Raw genomic sequence first — 26375 nt, 5'->3', positions numbered from 1 at the left:
CTCAGCATTCTGAGCACTGTGGTTTCCAAATTCTGGGTTTTCTAAATTCTTTTCAACCTTTGTAATCAGAACACAGTAAATATTGTTCTTTTGAAAGGGGGAGCATGTTCACTGCTGTGGGACTTCCTGGTGACAGGGTGGTGGCAGCTGTGGCTTTCATAGAAGTGAGTGGACAGCCTGGTAGGAGAAAGGCCTGGGGGTTCTGACCAGCACTGGGGTCACACTGTTGCTGGGGCCCCTGCTGGGTCACCAAGGCACCTTGAGCAGGGGGAGCCCCTATAGCAGTGGAGGCCTGGCCTGAGGCCACAGGGCACGCCGGCCAGGGCAGATCTAAGGTCCAATGTTTGCCGCCGTGGGAATTCCCCCAGCACCCACAAATGGCGCTCAGCCTGGGACATCCTCCAACTGCCACCAGAAGACAAACCTCTGTGTCCCCATGATGTCCTCACTCTCACACTCTCCAAGGGTGAAAGGGCCCATGGGAGTCACCTGCTCTGTCCTCATTTTACAGAAAGAAACTGGGGCACTGGAGGACACAAGGCTTGCTGAGGGTCACAGGCCAGGCAGGGCTGAGCCAGGTTGGGACACTGGTTTCCTGATTCCCAGCAAAGGACCGGTCCCCACCCCGGCAGGCTGAGCCCAGGAAGCAGAAGCCCCCAGGATGGCTGAGTCCTCTCAATCCTGCCTTCAGGAGCACCTGGGCTGCTAGGGCGACAGCCAGGACCTCAGGAACCACAGCCCGAGGACAGAGGAGCTGAGAGGCCTGGGCTGTGTGCTCCGTGTGGGGAGTCCCCAATTCTAGTGCCTTTTGTGACCCGCGGGGGAGACACTGTCACCCCACCCCGTTTGATTGGTTGAGGCAGTCACCATGACCTCCCAGTTTCAAGGGCGGGCACCCAGACTGCAGCTTTTGATGGGAGGAGTAGCAAAGAATTTTTGTCCGTATTTTTAAAGGACCACAATTAGGAAACAGCAGAGAATGGATAATGCTGTGGTGGAGAAAGTGCAGAGGACTCTGGGACCGCAGAGAGGGCCTTTCTCTAATCCAGGAAAACCTGGGGGAGACTAGGGAAGGCTTCCCGGAGGTGAGGGTAGAACAAAACTCACAAATATAGGGAGTCCTTGGGGACCCCAATGAGTTTAGCACAACCCCTACTATAGATTTTGTTTTCCCAAATGAAATTTCATCATCTTTACTTGCTGCAAATACAATATTACCCAGAACCATGCCCCCCCAAAAAATTTTAAATACCAGCAAGCAAACAGATTTTTATTATTTTTATTTACTTATATTTTTTTTGATTAATCCTCAGCCGAAGATATTGTTTCCATTGATTTTTGTTTGTTTGTTTTTTAGAGAGTGGAAGGGAGGGCGGGAGGGAGGAGTAGAGAAACATCCATATGGGAAAGACACAATTGGTTGCTTCCTGCATGCGCCCTGACCAGGGATCAAACCTGCAACCCAGGTACGTGCCCTTGAGTGGGAATCAGACCCAAGACCCTTCGGTGCACGGACCGACGCTCTAACCACGTAGCAACACCAGCCAGGGCAAAAGTATTTTTTTAAAATACCTATAATCCTGCCCATCCAACCAGAGACAATCTCTCATAACTCCTTGCTAAGAATTCTTCTGATTGGCAAACATGGAAATAGAACAAAGAACAGAACCTCACCCGATGGTGCCATGAGAAACCGACCCCTCCTGGCTCTCCTTCCTTATCAAGAAACTCACTGATTGCTGCAGCCTCACTTTCCATGGCTGTCTCAGCGTTAGCTTCACCCGTGCCCCTTGGTGGGACACCTTAGGTCGGTCCCCCTCCTTCTTGTTTCACGTAGCGCAGCAACGGGCACCTTGGAGCAGCGACAGGTTTGCACGCTGACTTAGCTCTGTAACGCTGGGTCAGGTGGCTGGTGTTTACTGACTTGCCGTTGTTACTCACCTTCCTGAAATGTTACTACCACCCTGTTTTCCCAGGGCGGGGTGGGCATGGGGGTGGGGACGGTTCTTTGTTAAACAGAGTGGAGTATAAAGAGGAGAGAATCTGGAGGCGCCAGGCTGGCTTTGAGTCCCAGCTCTGCCCTTTCCTGGGTATAAATCTTTAAAAAAATATATATTTTTTTTTATTGATTTTTTTACAGAGAGGAATAGAGAGTTAGAAACATCGATGAGAGAGAAACATCGATCAGCTGCCTCCTACACATCTCCCACTGGGGACGTGCCTGCAAACCAAGGTACATGCCCTTGACTGGAATAGAACCTGGGACCTTTCAGTCCGCAGGCCAATGCTCTATCCACTGAGCCAAACCGGGTAGGGCCTGGGTGTAAATCTTGAGCATGTGCCAGCCTCTCTGAGCGTCATTCAGCCTTCCTAGCAATGCTCATGGGGTTTTGTGTGAGCGGGGTGGACAGATGTTGTCACCTGGGGCCGGGCCGACCTACCCTCTGACCCTGGGGCAGCAGCAACTGGCATCTAAGTCTGACCCATGACCCCGGCTGTGTCGCAAGCAGGTTCCAGACCCTGTGCCTCCCCCTCCTGTCCTGATTCCAGGAACCTGTCCCCACACAGGAGCTGCCCCAGCCAGCGCAGCTGCTACTTAAGGAAGCTGGGCCCCGCCTGCACTTGCGCAGTCCTGCCCATCCACCCGGACTCCAGGATGGGGGCCCCGGCCAGGGTCCTGCCCTCTCTGCTGCTGGGGCTGCTGCTCGCGTCCTCCCCGGGGGCCCCGGGGGCCAACCCCGGCCTGGTCGCCAGGATCACCGACCAGGGCCTGCAGTATGGTAAGGAGCGCTGGCTGTGGGCTGGACTGGCTGACCCGCTTGGCACCAGGCTGCTCTGGGTTCGCGGTGCACAGACAGGGCACTCTTCCTCCGGGCATGTGGCCTTCCGGCCAGGTGGCCCTGGCTGGAACTCTGGCCTCATCACCCTACCGCTGAGTCGCTCAGGCACTTCCTTGTCTTAGCTGGGTTCCCGCCAGTCAACAGACACAAGGATTTGGGTGCAAGTAGTTGATTTGGGAGTTGATTTCAGGACACACCGTAGGGGAGAGGCAACGGGAGATGGGAGAGGGCAGGAGGGCAGGAGGGGGATGTTATTAAACCAGCTCCCACCCAGGGACTGCAGCAATTCCACTGGGGAAATTCTTGGTAAAGTTTGAAAATATGTGCCTGAGAACTAGAAGTCAGAACGGTGGTTACCTCTGGCCAGTGGAGACCGGGAGGCGTACGAGGGAGCCTGCAGGGTGCTGGGAAGGTGCTGCCTACCTCTCAGCTGGGGTGGTGGTTACAGGTGTGTATCGAAGCTTTAAAATTACCTGGCAATTTCTTACGATTGGTGCCCTTTGGGTATTTACGTATTTTATGCCTCCATTTTAAAGAATAGGCAAAAGTAGGAGTATTTTTTAAAAGATGCTAAACCAATGCATCAGAATTCATCCATCCATGGGGGCAAGGGATCGGGGGTATTTATACACTGCTCCCCACAGAACTGATCAAGGGCAGCTCCTCATATTCAGGGAGCCTCGATTGCCTTATCTATTAAATGGGGTAATAACATTCCCTCAGGAAAGGTTGCTGGGAGCCCAGACTGGCTGGGGGCAGAGAAGGAAGTCAGGGAAGTCTTCCCGGGGAGGGGAGGTAGAACAGGTAAGGGGAGTTAGCCAGAGGCAAGGGGTGGCACTCCGCACAGGGACTGGCTCATGCTTTTGCTGAGGAAGGAATGCATGTTGAAAAGAGGCAGACCGCTGGTCAGCGGCGTAGGCATGTCCTCCTTGAGGGCAGAGTCCTGGCTCCCTCATATTTCAGAACAAGCAGAAGGTCCTGTTTATACTGAAACCCTAAATCAAGCAAAATTTGCCTTTGTCCCTTCCGCGTGTGACTGTGCCATGTTTATTTAACCCGCTCTCTGGCGTTGGGCTTTTTGGTCCTCCCAGTGTTTTTACTGTGTAAACCCGCCTGGCCGTTCCCGGCATTGCCGAGTGCCTGCTGTGCGCCAGGCACCTTGCCAGGGCTGCCTTTGATCCTCCCAGCCCCTGTGTGCTCTGCGGGGGTTTCCTTTCATCCTCGCGCACCCCAAGGAGGAAAGTATCATCACTGCGTTTTGACAGATGGAGAAAGTGAAGGCTGAGGACTTGTTCAAGGTCACCCAGCTAGAATGATGCCAAAGCCTGGATTCTATCCCTAAAATCCTCACAGTTTCTTCTGCTCAGGCTAGAAGGCACGTAGCTGGGTTCCCAGGAGCCAACAGACACAAGGATGCAAGTAGTTGATTTGGGGGTGAATGGGAACCACCCATGAAGGGACGAGAACCGCCCACACAAGCACGCGGCCGGCCCTTCTCCCCTCGTGGAGTTGCTGACACGGGCATTCTGTTTGCGCACCATGAAATGGGCACGTAACCCATGTAATGCCGTGATATCCCCAGTGTTTCTCAAGCCACCTGGCATGCAGAAGGGCTCCATAACCCGTAACTGGAGTGAGCGTTAATAAGGAAGTCGGCGTCTCTCCCTGGGTGGTGGGAGCCTCTGAAGGGATTGGAGGGGAGGGAGGCAGGCTGACTAGGTTGACTCTCAGCTTCTTCCTGTCCACAGTGGCCAAGGAGGGGCTGGTGGCCCTGCAGAGGGAGCTGCATAGAATTACGCTGCCTGACTTCACTGGGGACTTCAAGATCAAGCATGTTGGGCGTGGGCACTACGAGTTCCACAGGTGGGGCCCCGAGCGGGCTGGGCAGGGGTGGGAGCCTGGAGAGGGAGGGGGAGCCCGAGGAGTGGGTCGGAGCCCTCTGGGACAGACAGTGGCATAGTTTCTCACCGAGTTCAGAAGGAAGTTCCGGGAGGGAACTGGCTCAGCTATTTGCTCATGAAACAAATATAAATGAGGACATACTGACTGTGGACCTGAGCCTCAGTTTCCTTACCTGTGAAATGGGGATGACTCTGCTACCTCCTTTGGGTAATAATAATCCAGGCTCTCCAGTCTGACCCCTTGGATATAGTCCGGAAGGGAAGATAGACCTTAAACTTTAGACACAGTAGCCCAAGGGTTAGAGCTGAGGTTTGAACATCTGGAAGAGTCAAGGAAGGCTTCCCAGAGGAGGTGGCATTTGAGCTGAGTCTTCAAAGGGTTATTATATACTAGAGGCGCGATGCACGAAATTCATGTACAGGTAGGGTCCCTAGGCTGGCCGGCGATCAGGGCCGATCAGGGCCTCCGGCTGCCAGCCGGGGCCTGCCTTCCTTCTGTGCCCTGGTGGTCAGTGCACATCATAGTGATCAAACTCCCAAGGGGACACTTTGCATATTAGCCTTTTATATATATAGCTGAGCAGCTGATGCTAAAACAAAGAAAAGACATGAGGCAGTGTTTGAGGGGCAGACAGTGAAAGGAGGGGAATTGAGCCCACAGCTCCTCACTCCCTCCCTGCTCATGACCATTGTTTCCTTCCTTCCTTCTTTTATTCAGTCCACCAGCAAGCGTTTATTGAGCACCTACTCGTTACCAGGCAGATAAAATGGAACGTGGCCATTCTTTTCCCACTGATGGCCCACAACAGTGTGTCATCTTGGTTTGCTGCCCTCGGCCCTTTTGGCGTCTGTATTCCAGCTGCCCTTGGACTTCCCTGAATCTGATCCTCACTCCCCCCACGCACACACACCTGAATGTATTAAGGGAGGGGATGGCAGGGGGAAGGAGGTGCAAACCCAGAGGGGTGTGTCCACGACCGTACTCAGATCCCACCCCCCCCCCGCCCCCCACCCCCCCCACCCCCATGCATGAGATCTGTAGGCTTGATCCTGAGTATGTGACTTTGGGCAAACGCCCCTCTTCTGTGAGTTTCTATCTCCTTCTCTGTGAAAGGGAACAAGGATAGTCCTGACCCCTCTGTGAGTGCGAGGTGCTTGCCTGGCGGTGTGGTTGGTGTGGGGCGCACAGCAGGCACTTGGTACGTGGGGGGAACCAGACACCTGCCTGAAGCAGCCCTGCTGGTCCAGTTCCCACTGCGGGGAGGTACAAGGCGAGATCAAGGCCCCGGCCAGGGCTGATGCTCCCTCCGTGTCTCTCTCCCCAGCCTGCACATCCACAGCTGTGAGCTGCTGAGCTCTGCTTTGACACCCCTTCCTGGCCAGGGCCTGAGCCTGTCCATCTCCGACGCCTCCATCCGGGTCCAGGGCGACTGGAAGGTGCGCAAGTCATTCCTGTAAGTTTGCTCGGCTCCCAGGCTCTCGGGCCCTTGGCCTTGGTCCCATTCTTCTCGGGTCCAAGTAGCTCCTCCCTCTTCAGAAGGCCACATGGTGGATTCCACAGCCAGAGACCCCCAGGTTCCAAGTCCTGGCTCTTGGGCCAATTTCTTCCCATCTTCTGCCTCCCTGGTGGGGTGTCCGTGAGAAAAGTGAGATAATCCCGTGCTTTCTCGGTTTGCTTCCCCCGACAGCAGACCCCAAGGCTTCACGTGAAGGTACCTTATCTGGGAAATGATCTAAGGAGGCACCCGTAGCCGTTGGGGGAAGGGAGGCAGGAAGGGAAGGAAGACACTCTGAGACCCTCTGGGGACAGTGTGGGTGGGGCACGCCTTTGAGTTACCCCAACGCAGACGGGCGACCGTCTTCCTATTTGCCATTGGTCAAGGGAGGCTCCCCAGGCACTTGGACCCTCCAGGGTCCTTGGATGGAAGGTGGGTTTGTCTGCCGTTACGAAATACCCCAGACTCCCAGTTGAAGCATCAGAATTTTATTTTTCTTGCACGTCTGGAGGCTAGGGGTCCGAGATGAAGGTGTCAGAAGGTCTAGTTTCTTCTGAGTCCCCTCTCCTTGGCTTGCAGATGGCCGCCCCCTGTGTGTCCTCACATGGTCACCCCTCTGTGCATGCACCCGGGCCTCTCTGCGTGGGTCCTAACTCCTCTTCTCACAAGGTCACCAGTCAGATGGATTAGGGCCCATCCTAGGGGGCTTGTTTTAACTTAATCACCCCTTTAAGGCTCCGTTTTCAGTACAGTCACATTCCGAGTCCTGGAGTTTAGGCCCTCTACGTATGGGCTGGGGGCGGGGCCCAATTCAGTCCGTAAAAGAGGGCTGCCCAGTCTCTTCTGGGGAACCTGGCCTGTTCACTTTAGACCTGCACTGTCTGTGTAGCAGCTGCTGCCACATGCCGTCACTGAGGATGTGAAAAGAGGCTGGGATGACTGTGTGAAACCCCCGATTTGAAGATTTTAGCACAAAAAGAACACAAGAAACCTCATTAATAATTTTTAGATTGATTACATGTGGAAATGATAATTATAATGAATTACTCTTTTTGCCTTTCTTAACATGGCTACTAGAAAATTTTAATGACCAATGTGGCTCACAATTATACTTCTGTTGGACAGTGATGCTTTAGCAAGATGTTCAGTGTGTGTGTGTGTGTGTGTGTGTGTGTGTGTGTGTGTGTGTCAACTATCTATGCACATTCCTTCAATTCCATGAAAGAAATCAGACCACACTCTTCTGCCCTGGCTTTTTTCACTGAAGTATATTCAAGATCTCTTTATAGGAGAATGTAAAGGTTTACCTCATTTTTTTAAACCTTTATTCCAATGTAAAATTTTTATTGAGGTGAAATCCACAGAATATAACATTAACCATTTTAAAGTATATACTGGTAAGTCAGTGGTGTTGGTACATTCACAATATTGTGCAACCACTACCTGTGTCTAGTTCTAAAACATTTTGTCACCCCAAGACATAAATGACCCCATACCCATTAATCAGTCACTGCCCATTTCCCCCTCCTCTACCCTGAGGTAACCACCAGTCTGCCTTCTGTCTGTGGATTGCCTGTTCTGGACATTTCATATCAATGGAATCATACAGTATGTGACATTTCGTGTCTGGCTTCTTCACTTAGCATCATATTTTTGAGATTCATCACATTATAGCATACATCAGGACTTTATCCCTTTTTGACCTTTTTCTAAAAAAATCCTCATCCGAGGATATGTTCATTGATTTTAGAGAGAGAGGAAGGGGGGGAGGGGAGAAACATTGATGTGAGAAACATCGACTGGTTGCCTCCCATACATGCAACTTAGTTATGTGCCCTGACTGAGAATCGAACCCTCGACCTTTTCGTTTATGGGACAATGATCCAACCAACTGAGCCGCACCAGCCAGGGCTGGCCTGATTCTTTTAAACGGCTGCATAGCATTGATGCCCACAACTCACTGAACTGTCCCTGCTGGTTGACCTCTAGGTGGTTTTCTCTGTTTTTGCTATTACTCGTGACACTTCAGTGAACTGCCCACACATATATCTTGGCCAGAAGAGCCGCAGAGTAAAGGCTTAGAGGTCAGGTTACTGGGCCAAAGATGTGTGTGTCATTAGGAGGGACCCCACAAATCTGTATTCCAGAGGTGTTCGCCCAGCCACAGCGCCTGGGGCTTCTGTGGCCCCTACCTTCACAAGCACTGGCCTTTAAAACTTCAGAAGTTTTATCAACCTGATCGGTGGAAGCTGGCATCGTAGTGATTTTTATTTTTAATAACTTTCACATGCTCATTTGCAGTCAAACTTCCTGTTCCTGCCTTTGATCTCTTTTCTGTTTGGTTGGTTTGTCCTTTCCTTATTAATTAGTGTAAGCTTGTTCTTTGTGTATTAAGGAAATGAGCTCATATTCGAAGGAAATTAGCTCTGGCTCGCTCGTGGTGCAGTTTTGTGTTGTTGTTTTTACTTTGCATGTGGCACTTTTTGTTCACTGAAGTTTTAATTTTCTGTGCTGGCAAGGGTACGACCATTTCCTTTGTGGCTTCTGAGAGCTGGATCCTTCCTAGAAGGGCCTTTGCCCATCCCTGACTATAAACAAGCGAACGCAGGCTTTCTTATAGACCAAGTATGTCAAACTCAAAGGCTAACACGGGCCAAATAAACAAGGCATGCGGCCTGCGGGCTGCGAGTTGGATATGCTTGTTATAGATATTTTTATGGACTTCTTTGTAATAAATCTTTGCTTTGTAATAGTATTTGTAAAATTTTTTGTAATTAAATTTTTGCTCCAGCTCCACTTATTTTGGGGTGAGAACTGGGCTTCAGATTTCATATTTCCCCCCACACGGTGGCTGACCTAGCCTAGGAATCCACCATTCTTCTCTCATCTCCTCCAGGAGGCTACATGGCTCCTTTGACGTGCACATCAAGGGCATGACCATTTCCGTCAACCTGGTCCTGGGCAGTGAGTCCTCGGGGAGGCCCACGGTCACTACCTCCAGCTGCAGCACCCACATCCGTGATGTGGAGGTGGACATGTCGGGAAATTTGGGGTAGGTCACCACAGGGGCAGTGCCAGCTGGACCCCTGGCTGCAGCCCGAGGTCCAGCCAGCCAGCCAGCCGGCGACCTGGCCTCTGACAAGCACAAAGGTCCAGGCGTAATGCACGAGCCCGTCACAGGCACTTGGAGGTTGTTATTGGGGACACTGCTGAGATGGACAGATTAACAGACGCACATTCCAGCCAGGAGTCCTGGGGAGCCATTTCCACCAGGCGTTTTCAGGAACTACCTCAGGCCAATGAAATGTGCCTGTTGGAGGAACACCAGGGCTTTTGGCCAAAGGAGAGTTTATGAAAAACATACAAGCCCTTGGGCAAGTGTCTTTGAGTGGAGTGTCCTTGATTAGGGAAATGTGGGTCCTTGAGCCCCTCCCCCAAATCGACTGAATTCGCTTGGGGCGCAGCAGGGGCTGGGATGCCAGATGCCCTGAATCAGTGAGTGTGCCGGAGCTGGGACTCAGGGTCACAGCAGGTACCACACCGGGGCAGGGAGGGCTCCCTCGGGAACCGGCCTGCCGGAGGCCAGGGCCTGGCTTTCCCGGGGCCCCGCCGGCACTGTGCTCAGTGGCACACAGCTGACCTTGCCCTGTGCTCCATTCCCCAGGTGGCTGCTGAGTCTCTTCCACAACCAGATCGAATCCAGATTACGAGAAATACTGGAGAGCAAGGTAAGAATGTCAGAGCCACGCAAGGGCTGGACTCAAGTCATACGTGGGCCAAGGCCCAGAGAGAACAAGTCACCTGCCGCAGGTGGCAGAGCTGGTGGGTCAGCTGGGCCAGCACGTAGGTCTCTGGACTCTGCATCTGTCCTGTAAAGCAGAGAATGGGTAGATGCTTGGCCAAGGGTCGGAAGCAGGGGCCAGCAGACTCCCGCCCCACCCTCCGCTTGGTCTTGCTCACTGGCCCCCACTACCCCACAAAGGCCAAAAGGAAAAGCAGCACTTAGATGCCTGCAGCACCCAGGCAGGAAACTTCAAGAGCGTGTGAGCCGGGTGAGAACCCGCTTCCTACCTGGGCAAGCACATGAGCACCTGCCTTGGGAGGGCAGGCAGTGATAGTGTCAGCTTTTCCCATTTAAAAAATTATGTGAAATCTCCAAATTGTTATATCTCTGGCCAAAACAAAAACATTTCACTCCCATTTCGGAGGTATCACACACCTGGAGCTGTGTCTGCAGCAGTGTGTGCCGGGGGAGGGAGAAAGTATGGAGGAGGAAAGAGAGAAATACACGCTCTTATGTCCCTGCGCCTTGGTCCAAGGTCTGCTTTGGCTCTGAGTGCCCCCTGGTGGTTGAATCGGAATAGCGGGCATCCCCACAAACTGGTGTGGCAAGCTGCATTCTGTGCCTTATGTTCTGGGGTCCTGGGGTCTAGGTGAGTGTGGGAAACATGCAAATCTGCTTCTCCAGCACCTCACTGCCATGTTGTACTGAGTCGGAGGACACAGAGAGCAATGAGCACTCCAGCCAGCCTGTTAAGTGATGACATTTGGAAATACCTACTTTAAATACACACTTATGTGGATGGCAGATCTACGTACTATCCCGTTCTGCTCTTCCCCTCTACATTCCAGGAGCCCGGGGCGGCTCAAAAGAACTGTCCGCAATGGGGGAGCTCAGGGCAGTGCCTCTGGCCAGTGTCCACTCATCAGGCTGTGTAGGCGGCTCCCTAACTCAGATGTCCAGCCCTGGGATCGACTTGGGAAGGTCTGATTGGTCCCTCTTGGGGTCCATGTAGGGACCTAAGTGTCTCTGATTATTTCTGTTTGTTCAGTGCCTGGCACATAGTAAGTACTTATACGTTTTTATAAAATCAATGAGCAATGAGCAAATATGTGAAATGTGACTAAAGCAATTAGCACAGCGCTAGCCCAAAGCCAGGGAACTCCCTCAAGCTTTCTCTCCCATCCTTTCAGGTTTGCGAAATTATCCAGAAATCGGTGACCTCTGACCTACAGCCTTACCTCCAAACTCTTCCAGGTAGGGTGCCCCCCCCCCACCAGACAGTTTATTTCTATTAATTCTCATAAGAGCATATATGTATCCTACAAAATCTTAAGTGGGACAGAAGTATAGAAAGTAAAAATTAAAATTCCCTTTTTCTCCTCAAATTTTCTTCCAAGAGGTAATCTCTGTGTTGGGTGTATCCTCTTCAATATTTTCTTTGCATATACAAATATGCATATACATATACATACACATGTGCATATGAACATACATTCATATATATATTCCTTTGTTCACGAATATAGATGCATATCCATAATTGTGAGTAATATTAATGTACACAGGATAGACATTGTCCTTGTGTAACTTGTATATGTTGAAGATATTTCTATATCAGTGCATATAAATTGATCTCATTTAAAAAAATCTCTTTGTGGAAGTCAATACTTAGAGAAAAGTGCTCCCATTATAAGTGAACAGCTTGAAGAATTTTTACAAACTGAACACATATATACCAGCTCCCAGATCAATATACAGAATATGATTGCTCTCTCGGGTGTCCTTCTGTCACTATCCACCTCTCCACGGTAACCACTACCCCAACTTCTACCAGCAAAAGCTAGTTTTGCATTTTGTCCATGGATGGAACCTTGCAGCACTTAAAGTCTTTTACCAAAAGCAAAGCCTTTCTTTGTTCAACCTTAAAATGAATTTGACCCGTGTTGTTGTAAACCGTGAGCTCATTCATTCTCCTTGCTGTGTAGTATTCCACTGAGTCAAAGTCCCTCCATTCTACTGTTGAAGGTCATTTGGGTAGTTTCAGTTTTAGACCATTATGCATAGCATTGCTATGAATATTCTAGCTCATGTAACGCATGTCTTTGGGTTACACTAGGAGTGAAATTGCAGGCTCACCTGGTATGCATAGTTTCAACGTGATCGGATCCTGACAAACAGCTTTCCAACAGAGTTGTAACAGACCTCATTTTAGTAGCTGTGTAGTAGTCCCTCCGATGGCTGTGTCCTCATTTATTTATTAAGTCCCCAGGCTCTGGGCGTGCAGGCTTGGTGCCTTCCTTTGCTATCGCCCATATGGGGAAGGCAGCACCTCGCCCAACCTCCTTGCCTGCACATGTGAGTGTATCATAGCACAGTCCTCAAAAGTGGAGACCCTGGGTTCAGGATGCACAGGTAAAGTTTGTGGTTCGCTCCCTGACAAATAGCCTGAGGTGTCCTCTGATAGCATGGCCCCTACGCTCCCCTGTGGGCATGCCCCTCCAGTGGAGGCCCAGGCGGGCACAGACCACCCTGTGTGAGATACAGATCCCCTGTTCCTCCAGGGCGTTAGCGGGGAGAGTCTGAGCCCTCTGCACATGCCGACCTTCCTGGCTAATTGGTTTGTGTTGATAGGAGGTCAGTTTCCCCTCAGTTATAAATTTGGGGAGCAATACCCTTGGTCAGAGAATTCTCCCCATTGTGTAGCTTCCTTGGCATGAAGCTCCTGGTGTGAATGGGCTGGCAGACCTGGGCTCCTCTCGCCCTCAGGGTGTGTGTGTGTGTGTGTGTGTGTGTGTTCGCGCACGTGTGCGTGCGTGTCCCTGGAACCTACTCACGCTCAGGCAGAGCACACCCCTCCCCCGATGGCTAATCCACTAGCGGGACAAAAGACCCAGCTGGTCTCTCTCTTACGAAGCAGCTCTTTGCCCAGGGCTGGGCTGGGTGGAGGGTCTGGAGGCAGAGGGGCAGGGGCTCTGAAGAAAGTCACTGGAGTGTAGGTCAGTCAGAGCCCTCACCCCTTCTCCTCGTCTGGCTCCTGATTCTGCCCCTGCCCCGGTTCGCAGTCACAACAGAGATCGACCGTCTCGCTGGCATTGATTACAGCCTAATGGAGGCCCCTCGGGCAGCGGCCCAAATGCTGGACGTGATGTTGAAGGTGAGGGTCCTGGAGCAGGGGCTTGGGTGGGTCCTGCCTCAGCGAGGCATTCATCCCTCAAGATCAGCTCTTTCTTGGAGCCTCCTGTCTGCCTGGCTCAGCTCTGTCCTCCTCTCCCCTGGTTCCAGCTGTGTTGAGGGCGGGGCAACCGGGAGTGGTGGGGAGTGTTCCCGGGGTAGGCTCCTCTCACAAGGGTCTGGTCTGAAAACTCCTAGGCTTGTAGCTTCCCCTCCTTCCCTTCCTCTCCTTCACCTTGCCCTCCATGCAGATGAGCTCAATCAGGAGGTCTGGCCAATAGGTCTTGTGGGTTAACACACCAAAGCTGGTGAGTGTTTTATTAAGGGATTCCGGACATGCACCACTTTAGGAAAGGAAAGACACAAAGGAAAACATCTTTAATGGTGGAGTCTCAGGCAGTGTCTCTAGCCGATGTCCCCCCGCCCCCACCTCCCTATCAACATGTATAGTGACTACCTAGCTCAGAAGTCCAGTCCTGAGGTAAACTTTGAAAATTCAAATGGACCTTATTTTCTCTCTCCAGGCTGAAATTTTTAACCGTGAACATCGCACCCCAGTTGCTTTCCTTGCTCCTGTCATGAGCCTTCCTGAGGAACACACCCGAATGGTCTACTTTGCCATCTCTGATTATGTCTTCAACACAGCCAGCCTGGTATATCATGAGGCAGGGTACCTGAACTTCTCCATCACAGATGATGTGGTGAGGCTGGCGACAGAATAATGCTTACAAATGATGATGTAACCTGGCTTCTCTTCCTTCTTTCCTTTCTGCCTGATTTACATCAGCGAAGTAATAAATTATGACTAAGAAAAAAGATCGGGACCAGGAAAAATATGTCAGTACAATTTCCCTTTTCACTTTGGCTGCCAGGAAGCTCAAAATCAAAGTTCTTTCTTATAACAACTGTAGAAGATTCTGTGGCTTGCTTGCCTGTGTTTTATTCTCTCCCCCTTCCCTCAGTCTAGATCTGTTATTCTAATTCATAATTTCTCTCATTCTGATAGTTTGTAGGTTTTTTTGTTGTTGTTTGTTTGTTTAAAAAAAAAGATTTTAGAGAATGAAATGCATTAAGTTACATAGAATACTAAATAAAGACCAAGTTAAAAGTAAAGCACAATTATGAAAACACTGGACCCATAAATATCTGTCTGGGAGCTTCCTTGTAGCCAAAGTAAAAAGGAACATGATTTAGTGATTCGTGGTAAAAAGCAGAAACAAAGTTCCCCTAGCACATACCTCTAAAACAACGTTCTCAAATGTGGCTTTGTATAAGGAATACTAAATCTTAGAGTGGATCACATCTTTAACCCTTTGCGCTCCAATTTTATTTTTGGAATTCAAACAGTCTGGTCCGAATTGGAAGTCCTTCCTCTCTTGGTTGCAGTAGTTCCCTGGCGGAAATTGCCAGTTAGCTCAATCACCAACTCAGACCTGCTACTAGCGCCTGGTCTGTCAAGTCAGCCTCGATGTTGGAGCGCAAAAGGTTAATATGTCTGGGTTTCAGAAGGTTATTTCTAGTAGCTCTTGTAGCCTGTGAACAATGTCAGGATGGTGGAGAAAACACAGGGTGGTCCAATTTGGATGATCCAGTTTCCCTGGTGATAAATCAGGGACCACCTGGTGAACGACTGGGTGACTTTTCCTTCCATCATCACATCTGATTCCCCCATCCCACCCGTGCTGCAGTCCTTTCTCTTGCAGACAGGATCACATAACTATGTTTTACCGAGTGCCCACTATATGCTAGGCCTTGTGCCAGATGTGTTGTACCCACCATTTCACTGAACCCTCACGATGCCATGATAGGTGGGGACTATTGTTAACCAATTTCACAGGTGAGGGAGTCGAAGCTCAGAGAGGTGAAGGGAGTGGCCCGAGACCGGTAACCGCAGGCATTCGAGAAGTTCCAGTCCGAAACACCCCCCACCTCTCCCTCTCTGTTCAGACCTTCAGTTCTGGAAGGAGCACCCTAAAACTTCTTTGTGTCTCTTCACTGCAGGTTCCACCGACCTCCAACATCCGACTGACCACCAAGTCCTTCCGCGCCTTCGTCCCCCGGGTAAGGCTCCCCTCGGCCCTCGGTGGTGCAGGCCAGCCTTCAGGGGTCTCTCCTTAAAACCCACAGGCTCCTCTCAGCTTGACCAAGAGTCAGAAGACAGCAATGAGCCCCTCAGTGAAGGCCAGAGTGCTGCAGGCTTTGGGACTTTCCTCCCTTCAAAGCCCCAATAGCACTGGCCTGAGCCCCGGGTCTCCTGGGACCACAGGTTGCCCAGCCTTACAGGTGCCATCTGAGAATCCCAAGGAATGCCATCATGACCCATGCACAACGGAATACAATGCTTGGCGACTGTCACCGATCTAACCCCACTGGGCATTAAGTTGTCTGTAAGGTTTTGTGTGTGTGTGTGTGTGTGTGTGTGTGTGTGTGTGTGTGTGTATGCGTTTTAAATATTTCTTTATTAATTTCAGAGAGGAAGGAAGGAGAGATAGAAACATCAATGATGAGAGAGAATCATTGATTGGCTGCCTCCTGCACGCCCCCTACTGGGGATCGAGCCCGCAACCCAGGCATGTGCCCTTGGCCGGAATCAAACCTGGGACCCTTCAGTCCACAGGCCGACGCTCTCTCCACTGAGCCAAACTGGCTAGGGCTGTCTGTAAGGTTTTGCCATGATAATGTCCACTCCCTGTGTCCATGGAACGGTGTCCTATGACACCGCTAAGAGAAAAAGGCACAGAGCATTTTATGGGAGTCAAACCCACCAGAAAGCACGCTCAGAGTTACCTGTCGCCCTCCAGGCTCTCCCGGCAAACCCGTACGTTTCCTTCTCTTGACATAATCTCCTCATTCTGCCCCCAGCTGGCCAAACGCTACCCCAACATGAACTTGGAGCTCCAGGGAAGAGTGGTCTCTGCCCCCGTCCTGAACTTCAGCCCTGGGAACCTGTCCTTGTCCCCCCAGATGGAGGTTGAGGGCTTTGTGCTCCTGCCTAACTCTGCCAGGGAGCTTATCTTCCAGCTCGGTGTGGTAAGGTTTGCTTTTGCAAATGCTGTTCCTTTTTCCCCGTGTGCTTCCCCCACTCACCACAGGTCCAGTTCCTTCAGATTTCAACTTGAACACCACTTCCTCAAAGAGGCCTTTCTCGATTGCTCTTACCCCAGTGCACCTTAGGCTCCTTGTCATTTTTCTCTTGTAGCACCCTATTCATTTACTTCATTACATTTATTATGAATAGACTTAGGCAGCTGATGGCAGGTTTATTTGTTTAATGTAGTTGTCTCCCAGCAAGTGAGTCTGGGCTGCTGTGGGAAGGAAGGCATAGGGGTCTTTGACCTGTTGGCTCTGCATCTATAGCTGACCCCTGAAGACTACATTTCCCAGGATCCCTGGCAGCACTCTGACATCAGCTAGGTCAGCCAATCGAAGGCACTATCAAGAGAATGGCGGGCAGGAGGAAGGAAGAAGCGGAGTATTTTTCCCTCTCTTGTCTAGGACAGAGACAGGGGGAGTGACCGTCTCCTCCACGGTGGCTCCCATAACCCCAGCTCTCTCTGTTCTTCTGGCCTTGAGGTGAAGTAGCTTCCTGCCTCTGTTAATCCCTGAGTGGCCACTTCAACTCTCTTTAGTTTTTGGCTTTTCAGCAATTCCATCTCTTGTATCACCAAGTCCCTGGGTTACATTCCCTCTGAGTTAAACACCGAGAGAGCCCCCCCTCCCCAGGGGACCCTGTCTTCTAGGGAAGGGATTTGGAGCCTTTGGGGACTCTTGCTCACTGGGCGGAGAACTTTGTTCTTTTCTTTTAGGTTTGAAACCCAACAAGACACATTTCTGGAAGGGTAATTGCGCCCACGTGCTATATCTATAACTTGATGTTGTTATGAGAATTTTTGCCACCAATATATTTTAAATGAAAATATAATCTATTATTACTATCATGGCTATTGTTATTCCCAGGGCTGAATCGTAGTCCTGACATAGCGAGAAGTGAGCCCTTTGAGATCTCGGGGACAGGCACTCTACACTTGCTCTCAGTAGCCTGTTCAAAGTTTAGTGTACTCATAGTCAACCATTTCAAGTAAAAATGGCTCAAGTTCAAACATCAAGCACCTACAGTGAGCCTTCTGGGAGTCTATAGTCTACTAGCAGGTTCCTGCTTTAATTCATCGAGCTGTTTATTTAGAGAAGACAGCTGGTCCTTGCAGTACGTGACAGCCTCCCTCACTCAGACCTGTTCCCTTCTCCTGGAATCTCCAGACCACTAACCTGTCGGCCACGTTGACCTTCAACGCCAGCAAGATCACTGGGTTCCTGAAGCCAGAAAAGTAAGTCAGCCTCCCACCCACATGGGGGCGCTCAACCAGGCTTGCTCCATCTGGCTGGCACTCGCCGATTCTCTGTAACTGGAGGTGGGGATGTGACCAGGTCCTCCTGTCAATGTTAAGGGCCCAACATTTAAGAGGGAAACTTAAATCTTGCCCCAGTTAGCCAAATTCTTTTGCCCTTCTGGCCCCACTTCCACCAACTTCCTTTCCACCTAAGCCCCATTACTTCCAGTCTTCTACAGAATGTAGCAATACTGCTTTTTCTTAATCTACGAATTTTAGACATCGGCTGTCCTGACTTCCTGAAGTGATAAAGATTGAGCTCTTGTACACTACCCACCTCCCCTCTTTGAGTCTTCCCAATAAGGTGATATCATTGTTTTTAGCTAGTCATCTTTTTCACTCCCGCCCGTACCCCACCCGTGGCCATGTGCCTTCTCAAGCCAGTGCCTCCTTCTTTCCAGGGAACGCCACCTGGCTTAGGTACCATGGGCATAGTACCCACATCTCTGAGTCATTTCTGATCTGTTGTAGGGTACAAGTGGAACTGAAAGAATCTAAAGTTGGACTATTCAATGTAAGTTATTATTGCTTTTTATCAATATTAGTGTTTTGGTTGGGGTATTGATTAATTCAGAGTCTTTACTAAGCAATGCTACACGGTGCCTAAGAGTAGAAACTGGAAAAGGAGAAGAGCTGTTCTCTGCCCTAGAAAAGTATAGAAGCTCTCAAGGACATAAAACCCAGGGCGAAGCAAAAGTTACATCCCAATGTAAGGCAGTCTATCATTAAATCTCCTGTTGGACCAATTTTTTTAAACTGCAAGGAATAGAAAGCCAACTAAAAATGTCTTAAGCATACGAGAGGAATATATAGAATCATGGGATTAAAAAACAACCACAAAACAAAAACAATGAAGACTACTAAGGCTAGAGATTCCAGGCATAGCTGGACCCAGGTGCTCAAATTAATGCACCAAGAATCTCCATCTCTCTGTTTGCTTTTATCAGTGTTGGCTTTATTCTTGGGCAGGTTATTCCCATTGGTGAAAACCCCCTAAATTTCCTGTGGTTTCATTAAAAAAAAAACAACACCAAAATCCCTGTGCTAGCTCTCATTAGATCAACCTTAGCCACGTGCCCATTCTTTAGCCAATCACTATGGCCAGAAATACGACAAGGCCAGTCAGCCAAGTTTCCTGGAGCCAGAATTTGCAATCCCCAGTAGTATGGACTGAAATTGGAAAGGGGTTTCCCAGGAGGAAAATAGGGACTTGTATTAAAACAAGAGAAATTAATTGCTGGGCACACAAAATGAAGAGATGATTTTCACAAAGAGGAAAAAAAGTGGTGAAATAGTCCCCTATTAAAGGAGGAAAGAGAATGGGAAGATGGGTGTGGGCTGAAGCAATCATGGGGAAATTTCTGAAAAGAGAGAAGGTGGGGTGATGGCAGCTGCTCCTCACAGGCCGAGGAGATGGGAAGACTTGAACTTGTGGTAGTTGTTTTCCTCTTCAGCGTCCCAAGGATACTGACCTCTGACCACACTCACCTGTCCTCCTCTCCCAGGCTTTCCCTTAAGTACTTATGAAGAGGAAAGAAACACATGAAGTGTGGAGAGACACTGTGCACAGGGTCCCCAAAGAATGACTCCTTTCAGAGAACAAAGTGGATAATGACACACTAACATTGTGTCTGGGCACAGCATGTAAATGTTCTAAAACATTTGTAAAACTTATGTAAAGATTCACACAAAGGAGTATTCATTAAGTTTTTGGAACATGTGATAAAAAAAAAGCCAGAGCTATAGAATCAGATAAATTTGGATTCAGATTCTGACCCTGCAGCCCAGTGTCTAACAGGCCACTTTCATTCTGATGGCCTCAGTTTTCTTATCCATGATATGGGGACATTGATGTCAACTTAAAGGGGTTATTGTAAAGACTAAAGCAGATATATGCGATGCTCTGGGTCCTACACCTGGCACATAGTGGATGTTTAAACTTGTGTATCTTGCCCTGACTGGTTTGGCTCAGTGGATAGAGTGTCGGCCTGCGGACTGAAGGGTCCCAGGTTAGATTCTGGTCAAGGGTGTGTACCTTGGTTGCGGGGTGTGCAGGAGACAGCTAGTCGATGTTTCTCTCTCATCGATGTTTCTAACTCTCTATCCCTCTCCCTTCCTCTCTGTAAAAAATCAATAAAATATATTAAAGAAAAAAACTTGTGTATCTTAAATTTTGTTTGTTACACAAGTAATTCAGGAAAAAATTCTCACTGTAAAAAACTGTTTTTGAATATTTAAGACAATGCTAAGCCAAACTTCGATGTTCTTCCTAGAGGAAAGATGGTTGGGTGTGTAGTCTTCCAACATTTTTCTCTTTTGCACACATATAAGTATACATCTTGATGTAGGTGTCTATCTGAAATTTGCTTTTTCCAAGTCTTTTGCCATGTCAGCACATACCATACCATGTCACCTCCAGGGTGGCTGTGTGGAGGTTTATCGGTGGGCAATATGGTGCATGTGGTCACAGTGTTCTCTGCCAGGTGGAGAATGCTGTGACCAGGTGAACAGTGGCCACATGTGCCATTCTCCTGTTCTCCACCAGGTGGAGCTGTTAGAGGCGCTGCTCAACTACTACATTCTCAACACCCTCTATTCGGAGGTCAATGGTAAGTATCACTATGGATTTTTCCAAGTCAAGAGTGGACACTGGTTTTGGGGGGAAAGAGAGCTGGACTTGGAGTTGGGAGACAGGGTTCTCCTGCAGGCTATGAGACCTGGGCGAGTCACTTCCCTATGAGCGCCAGGGGCTGTCTTCGCAATGGGAGTGTTGAAGGCCACCTCATCTCCCTCCAGGGCTTAATGAAGGCTGGGGCCTGGGGCAACAATTCAGAGCACAGGAAACTCCTTCTAAGAGAAGAAGAGACTCACAGAGGTGCCCCCAGCCCTCTGAAGTGGCAAGGGAAAGACTAAAGACCTAGTTCATATAGAGAGCACAAGACAGCCCCCTCTAAATTCACATTTCTGATTCGGTTGCCAACACCCTTTAAACATTTAAGCATAAAGACCTAAGCCCTATTTCATTTGGCTGCAATAGAAAGCAACATAGGAGGGCAGATGCCCACGGCTTCTTATCATGAGTGCATTCCACCCCATGCCTACCACTCCTTCCAAATAGCCTCATGGTGGCAAGCTCAGGCTCCTGTAGCAGCCTTCCTGGGGTTAAATCCCAGTTCGACCCCTTTCTGGTGTGTGAGCAAGGATAAGTTACTCGGCCACTCTGTGGCTCAATTGCCTTATCTGTAAAATGAGAATAATAATCCTATCTACTTCACAGTCTTTGGTGATAATTAAATGAGACTATGCTGTGTATAGAGTTTGCACAGAGGCCTTTTTTTTAAAAAAAAAAATTCTTTGTCTATAATTGCTATTAACAAATTTCTCTCAATGTTGTGCCTCGACCTCCAGCTAAACTGGCATCAGGCTTCCCCCTTCCTCTGCTAAAACATATTCAGCTCTATGACCCTGTTGTCCAGATCCACAAGGTGAGTGGGTTCAGGGGGCTCAGGCGGTTTGGGGAGGGGACTGTTGAGCTTTCCAGGTTCAGAGGCCAAAGCTCAGAGGGTGAGGTCCAGCCCATCCCTGCAGCCGGGAAAGCCTGGCCTGGGGTGGGATGGTAACGGCCACGAAGCCATCCACCTGTCCTTCCAAAGTGGCGCTTCTGTGGGAGCGGAAGGTAGTTGACACGGTCAGGGTTAAACTGCCTTCTACCCCTCACCGTGAGTGACCAGGGGCGGCCGCAACACCAGCTCATTTTTAAATACTGTAATCCTAGATATGCCAACAGGCCACGTTCTAAAAGCCATTTGTAGCTTTTTAAAATGTCTTCTAAATTCTTAAGTGGAAGAGCTTTATTATAAACTAGTGGCCCAGTGCATGAAATTCGTGCCCAGGGGGCAGGGGCGGTACGTGTCTTCAGCCTGTCTTGCACCCTCTCCAATGGGATTGGGCCTAAACCAGCAGTCAGACAAACCTCTTGCAATCTGGGACCGCTGCATGCCTGCATGCCTGATCGCCCCTAACCACTCTGCCTGCCAGCCTGCTCACCCTCAACTGCCCCCCCCCCACTGGCCTTCTCACCCCCATCTGCCCCTCCTTGCTGGCCTGATCACCCCCAACTGCCTTCCCCTCCTGGCCTGATTGCCCCAACCACCTCTGCCTCGGCTCTGCCACTATGGCTTTGTCTGGGCAGCGGCCACGGAGCCGGCTGGGGCAACCAAGAAAGCCAAGCCTCCCACGCTCGCTCTCTGGCTGGCTTGGCTCCATGGCTCCCACCGGCGCCATCTTTGTCACATAAATTTGCATATTCCCTCCTTATTGGCTGTGGGCGCCGCCATCTTTATCGTGAAGTGATGGTTAATTTGCATATTACTTGTTTATTAGATAGGATATGTGTTTGGTGTGCTCCCCCTCATAGACCCATTACTCCCACATACACCCACAGTTTGAATTTTAATATACTTCCTTCAGTATTTTTTATCTCGCTAAGCATTTGAAAAAATTGTGTTTTCAATAGTTGCATTGCTAGTGCTCATACATGTATTCTTTTTGTTGCAATCTAGTCCCCCACGCGCGTCCCCCCCCTCCCCCCCGTGTTAAGTACTGCCTCATCCATCAGATGGACCATAATTTACTGAACTATTTTAGGACCAAGGAACATATCTAATTCTTCACTATTCTCTCCACTGCTCAATCGAGCATTTTATGGTCCATCTGTGCCTCACAGCCCAGGGTATCTTTCTAGGGCAGCGTCCGTGAGGTGGGGTGACTGGGATGGTGGGCACTGAAGGAGAGGCTGCATTGTGCCCGGCACAGCATCAACATCCAGCAAACAACAGCTGCGAGGAGAGCGAAGGGCAGCGGTGTGGCCAGGACGGTTGAAACACTGGCCACCTGATATATTTGAAAGTCAAATTTCCAAAAGTCTTTTGGGCGCTGAGATACTCAACACCCAACTTCGGTTGGGCGTTTACAAGGAATCAGACGGATTGTTGTTCCGAGCAAAGACTGAGTGACAGTTCATGCAGCTGGCCCCAGTTTTCTCCTCTGTAAAATGGGGTGTAGCCCGTAGCCTACTGGGCTCCTGGGACAGTAAGAGGCCAAGCACGGAAGCGTCTCGCTCAGTGTGGCTCGTGGGAAGTCATTGGAAGATGTATGACATGCTTGTATTCATTAGAATTGTGAGCTCCATTCTGTCCATTCGTTTGACACCCAAAGGCAGGGGATGTCTCGCCGGGGGAAAGACTAGGACTTTGCCTTGAGTGCAGAATTCCTGCCCCTTTGGGTGATGGAAACCTACGAGGAAGTGGGAGCGGAAACCCTGGCGGCTCACAGTTTTGTATTGTTTGCCAAGGAGAGAACATTCAGGTGACACAGAGGACATTTATGAGGCCTGCCCGGAAGCAGCAGCTTGGGAAATGGCAGATAAATCGCCGCCTTAGAGCAGGTCGCTGGCAAAAGCAGTGCTTTATGGAGACCTTGGGGACGGAGGCACACTGCGATTTATGTACTGACCTGGTTTCTGGAAGAGCTTGTGTCTCCACAGACGTGGGCCCCCTTTCAAATCGGAGAAGCATCTCTTCGAAGCAGAGGATGCGTTTACCATCCTGTTCTGTCTTGTCTCTCCTAGGACTTCCTGTTCTTAGGTGCCAACGTCCAGTACCTGAGAGTTTGAGGGCGAGGAGACAGACGGGCATGGAGGCCGCAGCGGGGTCAGCAGGGTGCAGCTTCAGATCTGCAGGCTATTCCCGGAGATTCTGGGAGGATGAAGACTTTCCTGTTCTCTCTGCGGGGAGGTCTGCCTGGCCTCTGCCCCCCACTCCTCTTCGGGAAGTGTGCCCAGGCACTCTTCAACTCCAGACTTTACTTTCTCCGCCAGGATGGACCATCGTCCTCACTGGCCTGTAGATCGTCAAGGGCAGGCACCATCGTTTTCATTCACCGCCTGATCCCCATGCACAGTGCTGGCACGTAGTGGGTCCTCAATAAATACGTACTGAATGATTCACTGAAGGAACCACCTGGTCCTCCCTATTGCCCACGGGATCTTTAGATGGTCAGTCCCATCTGTGGTCTCCAGTGCCTGGCCCTGACCACACTCCCCTTTCCCATCCGCTGCTGCTGTGGGAACCTCAGTGAGAGAAGAAGGGATTCTGCTCCCCGCTCAGCCCTGGACCTGGCACTGGTGCCCGCTCTCTTAAGGGGCTTGTCCATCTTGGTTTATGGGGAATTCGTGGGCTCATTTTAATACATGCCTCTCAACCCCCTCACCTCCTGCCTGCTGCAGACATGGAGCCAATGGGTCTCCCAGAGCAAACACTCAGCCTCCAACTGCTTTCCCCATTGACACGGGTGTAAATTAGGAGGAAATTGACCCGTCTCGGGTTTTGGTCCGACCCAAATAGAAAGCTCATCCCCCTGCTGTTTATGAGCCGCCAGCCTGGAGGAAGAGGCCTTGGTTTCTAATCATCGCGCAACCAGACTTTGATCAGACTAAAGAGCCGCTTCCAACCTATGTGGTTGGTTACCCCAGGACTGGGAATCACCAGGATCGTTTGGTATTTTTTTATTGTGCTCGCGAGCAGATGGATGGCGCTGCCCGCTAGCAGGTAGGTCACAGGGAATAGACGGATTTACCGTGTGTGACAGATGCGGTCCAAGATGGGACAATGGCTGTGTGAGCCGTGGCTGCCCCTCCCTCTCCTAGCTCCTTTGGCTCACTTGTCCGCCACCATCATCCATCGCTGTGGTGGATGGGGGAAGGGCCCAGGCTTCTTCCAGTGCTAGCCATGTGGTCTTGAGCAGTCCCTCTCCCCTTGGGGTCCCCACCTATGAAATAGGGGTGATAGTAATAGTAGCTACTTCCCAGGGCTGTGATGATGATGAGGTTAGGTAACCTGTATAAAAGGATTTATTTAGCCATAGTGAGGACTCAATAGGTATTGGCCAGACCTGCTTACCAAGCATCTCCCGTTTGCGGGCACTGGGTCGCTCAGCATGGGGTACGGAGAGGCAGCTTAGACCCAGTGCCAGCCCTGCTCTTAAGAGCATTGCCTCGGATGTGGTGGAAGAGCCAGCCTTGTTTCCGGTGTACTTGCTTTGGGCTCCTGGCAAGGCCTCGCTGAGCCTCGGTGTCCTCACATGTCCAGTGTGGCCAGGGACCCCTCCTTTCAGGGTGACTAGGGTCGCGATGGGTTCATGTCAGGCTTCTGGGGATGCCCCGGGCACAGCCAGGTCCTGGTAAACGGCTGGTGCTACTTCACCTGCCTCACTTTGGGGTCCCCGGGAGCAGACCCTGCGACAAGGAGGAGAGGTTTCCAGTGGAGAGAAAATGAGATGGGGCAGGGGAGGGAGCCTACGAAAGGTATGTGATCAACCAGTTAAGGGCCACAGGTGCTGGGGTATGTATACACCCTCCCCTCTCGGTCACTGTTTGAGGGGAGCTCTTGGCTCCAGTCTGGGCAGAGCGGGCGCTAGCAGCCACAGAAACTTCTCATCAAAGAACAGCAAGTGTGCGATGCGCCTCTTCCCTTGGCCGACTTTAGTTGGCATCCTTTCCCTTCAATAAGCGGTTACTGTGAGTGTAACAGCTTTCTGTGAGACCCGTGAGACTTTCCAGTGAGTTATAGAACTACGGGTGGCCCTGGCCAGTTTGGCTCAGTGGATAGAGCGTCAGCCTGTGGACTCAGTGGTCCCAGGTTCGATTCCGGTCAAAGGCATGTACCTTGGTTGCGGGCCCATCCTCGGTGGGGAGTGTGCGGGAGGCAGCTGATCGATGTTTCTCTCTCATCGATGTTTCTAAGTCTCTATCCCTCCCCTTTCCTCTCTGTAAAAAATCAATAAAATATATTTTAAAAAAAAGAACTGACAGGTGGTCGGGTGGTCGTGGGGACCTTCAAACGCGCACCTGGTGGCAGAGTGAGGGTGGCCTGTGGACTGGGCCACATCTCCCTTCACAGGGGGGTCTCCTGTTGTCCGGCTCCTCAGGACACGCTGCTGCTTCAGACGCTGAGCCCGAGGAGAAGACACTTGGAACCTGTTCTCTGTAGCCTGGCTGAGCCTGGAGGGCCCCCACCTCCTGCCCCCAGCTGACTCATCCTCAGCTCTGCTCTCGTAGCTGCTACAAGCCCTGTATTGGTCGGGCTCCCTAACTGCACACTTCATAATCCACTGTGGTTAGCAGAAGCAGGAAGTCCGTCAGGCCAGCAGTGGCTGCACTCACCCTCATGCACAGTAAGTCCTCAATGTCTTCAATAGGTTCTGTGACTTTAAGTGAAGAGACATAATGAAACCAATTTTACCACTGACATAAACAAGAATTAAGTTCCTATGGCATCTCATCAACATTATAATGAAATGACACTGAATGAAAGAACAGTGTTCAAGGACCTGCTATATACACTTTTGGTCCAGACCTCTCTTCTGTCCCCTAACGACAGGCTTGACATCCCCTCGGGCGGACTGGCTGTGAGGGCTGCGCCTGGCTCCTGTGACAAGGGAATCTGTAAAGGCGTCCTGAGGCTTTTCCCTGGAGTCTGGTGCATAAATCCCTCCACCCTCCCGCCCTCAGCACATCTGCCTGGGCCCGCTTCTCCCAGGCCGCAGAGGAACGCTGGCAGTAAAACACAGCAACACAGACGGCTGCTTTATGGGCCGAAGAAATGATTTTCCACCTGGGGCCACTAAAGAATCCAGAGCTGAATCTCCACTTCCCTGAGCGAAGGCTTTCTCTCGCCACAAGTGATCTCACAGGGCCCGTAGGCTGTTTCTAAAGGGATGCTTTCACCACTACCACC

General features: G+C 50.5%; 1 protein-coding gene across 4 annotated transcripts; it reads left to right on the top strand.

Annotated features, from left to right (window-relative positions):
* The first annotated feature begins 2474 nt into the window (after positions 1-2474).
* Positions 2475-25316, top strand: LOC118663569 (lipopolysaccharide binding protein). 4 transcript variants are annotated; one of them, XM_036323336.1, is made up of 15 exons: positions 2488-2780; positions 4589-4703; positions 6067-6195; positions 9134-9289; positions 9902-9965; positions 11212-11275; positions 13084-13175; positions 13717-13893; positions 15194-15253; positions 16055-16222; positions 17450-17517; positions 18052-18094; positions 20126-20189; positions 20989-21065; positions 23210-25316. In XM_036323336.1, the coding sequence occupies exons 1-15, from the start codon at positions 2657-2659 to the stop codon at positions 23252-23254; spliced, it is 1446 nt and encodes a 481-aa protein (XP_036179229.1). In that variant the 5' UTR covers positions 2488-2656; the 3' UTR covers positions 23255-25316. The 4 variants fall into 4 exon arrangements, with proteins under 4 accessions (XP_036179233.1, XP_036179230.1, XP_036179232.1 ...); XM_036323337.1 differs by lacking the exons at positions 18052-18094; positions 20126-20189; positions 20989-21065; positions 23210-25316 and adding an exon at positions 16999-17031 and having other exon boundaries at positions 2482-2780; positions 17450-17500; XM_036323339.1 differs by lacking the exons at positions 17450-17517; positions 18052-18094; positions 20126-20189; positions 20989-21065; positions 23210-25316 and adding exons at positions 16999-17031; positions 17376-17441 and having other exon boundaries at positions 2482-2780.
* The last annotated feature ends 1059 nt before the right edge of the window (positions 25317-26375 follow it).

This window comes from Myotis myotis, unplaced genomic scaffold (assembly GCF_014108235.1).
Source record: "Myotis myotis isolate mMyoMyo1 unplaced genomic scaffold, mMyoMyo1.p scaffold_m19_p_9, whole genome shotgun sequence".
In the NCBI taxonomy this organism is placed as follows: Eukaryota; Metazoa; Chordata; class Mammalia; order Chiroptera; family Vespertilionidae; genus Myotis; species Myotis myotis.
This window is presented reverse-complemented; position numbering and strand designations above follow the sequence as displayed.

What these genes read in the sequence shown, in the direction of transcription:
- LOC118663569 (XM_036323336.1), top strand. Translation starts at nt 2,657, where the DNA reads ATGGGGGCCCCGGCCAGGGTCCTGCCCTCTCTGCTGCTGGGGCTGCTG. An exon ending in GGGCACTACGAGTTCCACAG is followed by an intron (nt 4,704 to 6,066) that starts GTGGGGCCCCGA and finishes CTCTCTCCCCAG; the next exon opens with CCTGCACATCCACAGCTGTG. An exon ending in CCTCTATTCGGAGGTCAATG is followed by an intron (nt 20,190 to 20,988) that starts GTAAGTATCACT and finishes CTCGACCTCCAG; the next exon opens with CTAAACTGGCATCAGGCTTC.